A 6473-nucleotide genomic window follows, 5' to 3' on the forward strand; every position below is an offset into this window, starting at 1 on the left:
TGACGATGAGTATTACAAGTTTCTAGTGTCTGAAAATTCAATGATAAGATTAAGATGTTTATATGTTCTTAACTTGGAGGAAAGGTTCTAGGTACAGTTAAAGTTTACCATTTTCCCTGACATGTCACTTTGTGTTTTTCATTATTTAGGTTAGAAATGTTATACCAAGCACTTAAAGTCACAAGATACCACTTACCTCAAGAAAATGACTATCTATTGCTAGTAGACAAACACGGACTGGATGGCTCAAAAGATAAATTAATAACTTCAAGTAAACAAGATAAAAAAAACACTTCTATGACGAAAACCTAAATTATCAGGTATTTAGAAAGTCTTCTAGAATTAGAATTTGTAAACGACTTGTAATGTGGTAATTTGTATTTTTTTTGTTAATTTCAAAAATATAATAATCTAATTGATTGTAAAGTGAAAATGCTACAGACACTATCTACCAATTAAGCTTCAAGTATTTATTTTTGTGTGGTAAGAAGTACAATAATGCACAGAAATTATGCAGAAACTATATACGACTGGGACAGTGTTAATCCATATTGCATGTTAATACACTTTTTTGTTTAAAAAGTGACAAAAGTAAGAAATATCAAAGTATGAAAGTAACAGTAGTATATATAAACATTTAACAAATTTGTAAACTACTCAGAAGATTGAATTATCCACACACCAGTCAAAAGCATTCTGAAACATTCTTAACCATGGAGAAACTTTAATGTTCCTCCAATCTTCTGGCATCCAGGCCCATTGCCAAGGAAAGATACAACGTTCAGGATGGGGCATCATGGCAAGATGACGACCATCATGAGAACACAGTCCAGCTATCCCTCTTTCACTCCCATTGGGGTTTAGTGGATACTGTGTTGTTGGTTGTCCATAATCATCTACATATCTCACAGCTACTAAATTATTGGCTTCTATATCAGCAGAGATACTATCTTCTTTAAAGATGAATCGTCCTATGAGGAAACCCAACTTTCATCATAAAATAGCTGTATTTTGAATATGACTGAAAATGTAAGAAATATTGTAGAATTGTGTGTTCTTATACATGTTTTTGAATAACTGATGTGTTTTTTTATGAATATATTCTATAAATATTACATCCTACCTATTTCAGTAAGATTCTAAACATCACATTACAAAAGAAAGATACATAACAACAACAATTTAAGTCTCAAGCACAATTCTTCTTGTAAACTATCTTCTATTTTGTTACATTTTAGGGGTATCAAAAACTTGTTTGTAGTATACAAGACAATCCAAAATATACATATAGTTTTGAAATATTGAAACCACATTGTCTTATTTAAAACCAAATGATAAACTGAACATGAAACTTGTCTTTTTGACAACAAACAAGTAACCTCAACAGTTAACAAAATCTTTTTTTTTTGAAAAACAAACATTCTGTACAATGTAATGCACCAAAATCAATTCCTTAATAAAACAAACTACAATCAACCAACTCACAAATGCATCAATATAGCAATATGCCTTCATACATTTTCTGCATAGTCAATAATATTTATTTCTCCACAAAGAACCAGCAAACTTAAAATATTTTTCTCAACACAATTAACATACTCACTACAACACTTTCTGCCTAATCACACACATACTCAATAAAAACAAGTTTCTAGAATAATAATACAGTGAACAAAACACATTCTCTAGCAGAAACTAACCAATATATAGAGCTCATGAACATACCAGACCCGAATATTTTGTTTTTGGTTAATCCTTTGGTAGTATTATTTACAACAGTACAACAAATGCAAGTATCCCATACTTCCAACAAAAATCATATGTTCTTGTAAGCAATCAAAAATAAAAAAACATTTTACTTAATGAATTACTATGAGCATGAAACAAAACTTTTCAATAAGATAAATTTTGCATGAGATACACAAGTTTGTCATTTTGTTATCTTTAGGAAAGAAGTTCAAAGAAACATTTTCCAATTTATTAGGTATTATTGTGTCTTAATCCTGTTCACTGTTTTTCCCCATACTTCCAAGGAAATTTCAACATAAGTTGATGGAACTTGGAAAAAACAACAAGAACGATAAAAAGGTAACCTTATCACATTGAAACCAAAAGAAACAATCACTGAAAATATCTGCCTATACATCTTTGGTTCATTCTTATTTGTCACTACAAAAAATCTCTAATTTAAAATTGAAGTTTGGATATCACTACTAAGGTTCAAATCAGATTTTGAATCACTTGTATTATCCAACATTTAATATAAATTAAACAAATAGGACTTTCCATTACAAATAATTCTTTTTTTCTAATCAGTTTTATAAAGAATTTACTCTTTGAACCAAGTAGCCATTTAATTCATTTTTAAAAGTCTTTCCAGTGAAACTATAAACATACCTTCACCATGAGCAACCCATACCCCCAACACAGATCCTTCCATTCCTTTCAGCATGATACTCGAGCTTTCCTCAATCCGAACAGTTACAAAACGGGACTCAAACCGCTCTGAGAGATTATGAGTCAGAAGGGTTCCTCCTATAGTTTTTTCATTTTCTGCACAAAGTCATATACTGATGAGTTTCTTAAAACACTTGTAGAAGTTTTTAAAGTAGTTATTAGCTGATCTCTGAAATACTACACACATTAGATATGTGAAGCTTGTTGAATTTAATATTATTATTAAACATTTGCATACTAGATTATGTTTAATGAAAATATTTTGGGAGCTTAATAAAAAGTTTTTCTATAGTCAAGTATCATTAAATATGGTAGTACTTAATAGTAGGGGTCATGATGAAACAAAATGGTGGCCATAAAAATTGCTCATTTAAAAGCACCTTTAAAATGCCTGAATATTAACAATGACTATTGGCTAATAAAAAGGAAACAAACATGTAAAATAAAAAGTTTTTCAATTTTATAAATACAAATAGGGATCTAAATGTATGTAACCTAGCTAGTTATAGTAATATAGAAGTTTTTATGCTACAAAAAGTAGTGAAACAAAAGTCAAAGCTACAAAAATTGAGTCACTTAAAATTTGAAAAAATTTATCCCAACTTTGGCTCAAGCTAACATAATTATAGTGATTTGCCAAAGTTATAATTTTCCTGTACAAAAATGTATTTCCGACAGGTACTTCTCTCCCTTCACAAGATTAGCTTTTCCCATTCTGTGCTGCCCTCTATATGCGAGCTTTTTTCAAAATGCATGCCACAAGCCTTCCACTTCCCTGTTGGATTCCAAAGTTCCAACATTTCTCTCATGCAAATCATCATGCATCTCCTCTCCACCAATAGAAGAGCACTACTATCATGTGACTCCCTCTATGCACCACTACCGAACTATCACTTCGAAGTTTGGCAGAATACGTAAGCACTGGAAGATTGTGGGGAGGAAGAGTTGGAAGTATGAGCGAGGGAAGTACCTATCGGAAATACATGTTCGTATAGGAAAATTATAACTTCTGATATGTACCTTTCTTCCACTCACAGGCATATCCCCAAAAAGCATCCAGAGGACATCCCCTGGGAATGAGAGAAACAGATCAGATGATCTATGGAGGGGAACCGCACCACTTCTGAACCAAGTATCTCTTTGCCATGAACAGGTGGGATCAAAACATGGCAGAATATGAAGGGAGCACATCTTTGTGGGAGAGGATAGGTCAGTAATGTGATCCCAATCAGAGAAACAGATACACTCAATCCCATGTAATGAAAGTGGGTAATAGAGGATATGTCCCATAGTGTAGAGTGGCTAGTGTGCATCGAACTGTACTCGGTAAGTCAACTACATCCAAAACCTCCCTCGCTGGGCACTGAAATCTATGCGAGGTTAGGCAAGAATCATTCAGTCTTCACCTCAAGCCATAGAGTCATGAAGGTACATATAATATAGACTCCAGGAAATGTCACAGGATGAGAACTGAGTTAGGGGCCTGGGAATGTGTCATTCAATATCTGAGGGACATCCATAGCATGCAATCAACTGCCTTGACTGTTAAACCAGTCTGAAACGTCCACAGGTCTGTAACATTCTCATCATTCTCAAAACAAGGGAATGCCCAGGACAGATGCAGAAATAGGCCACTTAGAACTCCTGCGACCCACAACACAGAAGACAGAGTTGAGAGGGGAAGATGGATGCCCAGAGTGAGATGCCTAAATCCAGTTCACCACTCTGATTGGGTGCCCTCCTCCTACCCTCCCGTGGATGTTGATTCCCAGTGAATGAGGTTTTAGAGATCAAGTGAACCAATCACATAAGTCCTCACACAGCTTTCGGGTCGCGTGTCACTCATACGAGGGGTCTTGTAATTCCTTCTATGCCAGCAGAACACCACCACCCTACTGTGAACTGAATGGTTATAGTCATCTTTGTGGATCCCATTCAGCAGGTTGCCTCAATGGTAAACCACCCCAGCAGCTTGGAACTGATGAGTGATAAGGACTCCCTTACTCCAATGAAAGAAGGGGAGGAGGAGAAGTGCATTGGAGAATTTGGAGGGTCTGCTACACTTGAGACAGTGCAATAGGTGATTACAAAACCCTATTTTGAAAAGCAGAACAAACCGACTTATTCATTCCAGGCATGGTAGGGATGAGCGGTGATCCCCTTCTGCTTTACCCATGGATGGTATGGTCCGAGATGGGCATTTTTATGAAGTAAACATCACAAGATTATTCATACTCTAGTGATTTTGTGAAAAACTCCATCTCAAGGGTAAGCATACATAGCTATGGACAAAGTGTGTGAATCAACATGGCATACAGTGCAGATTTGTTTGAGTATAAATATATCTAAGAATGGTTATAGCCATTTACGTGGAACACATTCAGTGTTCAGAATGAATACTTGGTCAGGCACCACTTGCCACAGAGTGGGATCCAAAGTGAAGTTGAAACAATAGCCCTTGAAAGAAAAAAAGCATAAGTAAAAGCTTACTTTGTGTCTAAGCCGCACTGAAGTCTGTAGAGTAGCCACATGTGGCAGGTGATACCCCGAGGAAGCAGAAATTGTGATGTAGTGCAAGTAATGAGAGATGAACATGTGTTCATGCCCAACTGTAGAATCTTCCCCAATGGCCAAGGAAGAATGTAAAGTATTGATTTTGATGGGATGACATGGGAAAGAGATCAAGCTGGAAGAGGAACAAGGAGGAATAAGCCTACAGGATCAAATGACTAACTCAATTGGTCAGGGTAACAGAAGAAAGATCATGGAAAAAAGGAAGTGTGCCATGGGAAAAAGAGGCGGGAACGAGAACCTCAAAAGGAAGCCATGCATGCAATATAACAATGGAGGGCATGTACTGGGCACAGGAGTCTATCTGGATCAGGTTGAGGGTAAAGATGAGAGACAGAGAGGGTAAAAGGAGGAATGTCCATCACGAGACGCCAAGGTCTGGTGTAGGAATGCATGATTCAGGTAAAGGATGAGGTGGGTTGAATGATACAAGGTCCTGGTGACATCGAGAGTAAAAATATCCGATCCACAATGCCTGTGAACTAATAAGGAAAAGGAAATATGTCTTAAGGGAGAGGTGAAACAAATAACAGAAAGAAATGGGTTCGAAAGGAGGGAAAGTAAGGGCATGGAGGACTACATTAATGTTTCAGTCCGGAAGTGATGGGCGTCTCGTCGGCCAACAGAGCCGGAAAAAACAGAACAACATGGAAAGGACTGGGGAAGAAAAGACCCTGCAGAAATGGGAAAAATGAAAGGTATGGGATAAGGCTGCCCAAAAACCAAATATAGAGGCAGGTAAGGAATGAGAAGATACCGGCAACTGTAGGCCAAGAAGCCGGGAAATTCTGAGCCAAAGCCCAGGAGTGAAAAACATTCCATTTCCATCAGTAAAAACCCAACAAAGAAGGATGAAGGAATAGACTAAATGAGAAGCTACTGGGTGAGAGAATCTGGAACTCCTTGCCAGGGACTGGACAAAAGCCAGGCATGAAGACGGAAGATGGGAAGTAGAACTGAAGACTAGGGTTGATGTAACATTTCTGGAAGTAAGGATAGGAGGGATCACCTGGAGCCAAATCAACTGAGGAAACTATAGTTGAGCAGGCCAGTAAAGAGCAATCAGAACGACTCTGCACAGAGTGGCATGATGAACAGAAAAATTGGGACCCATCCCCCCAAACAGGTAAAACTGAACCTACAACTGATGGTCCAGAATTTGGGAGCTTGCCCTAAAAGTCACAAAGGCGGACCGACCCAAAGTCCACGGAGAACTAGACATTCCAATGCTATCACCCAATGAGTCGGCAAAGCATAGTGTAAACCCGAACATAAGGGGATGGGGAAAAACAATGTAGAGAGAAAGAAACAAGCAATAAGGAAGGACGTGGGTCAAAATAACTATGGCAAGAGATAAAACATCACATACCTGAGGTATTATCTCCGAGAAAGCCAACTAGGGGTGAAGAGAATCCTCAGGAAGGTATGGGAAGGCATGGTAAACT

The 6473-nt window shown here is 37.3% G+C and overlaps 1 protein-coding gene across 7 annotated transcripts in view; it reads right to left on the reverse strand.

Annotated features, from left to right (window-relative positions):
- Window positions 1-455: 455 nt before the first annotated feature.
- Window positions 456-6473, reverse strand: part of LOC106460389 (phosphoribosylformylglycinamidine synthase-like) — a 122173-nt gene continuing 116155 nt past the window's right edge. For all 7 annotated transcript variants that reach the window (XM_022387093.1, XM_013920079.2, XM_022387096.1 and 4 more), the window contains 2 exons: window positions 2398-2553; window positions 456-971 (listed from right to left, as the gene is read on the reverse strand). In XM_022387093.1, coding sequence (XP_022242801.1) covers window positions 658-971; window positions 2398-2553 — 470 coding nt within the window. In that variant the 3' untranslated portion in view covers window positions 456-657. The remainder of the gene's footprint in view (window positions 972-2397; window positions 2554-6473) is intronic.

This window comes from Limulus polyphemus, unplaced genomic scaffold, assembly GCF_000517525.1.
Source record: "Limulus polyphemus unplaced genomic scaffold, Limulus_polyphemus-2.1.2 Scaffold762, whole genome shotgun sequence".
In the NCBI taxonomy this organism is placed as follows: Eukaryota; Metazoa; Arthropoda; class Merostomata; order Xiphosura; family Limulidae; genus Limulus; species Limulus polyphemus.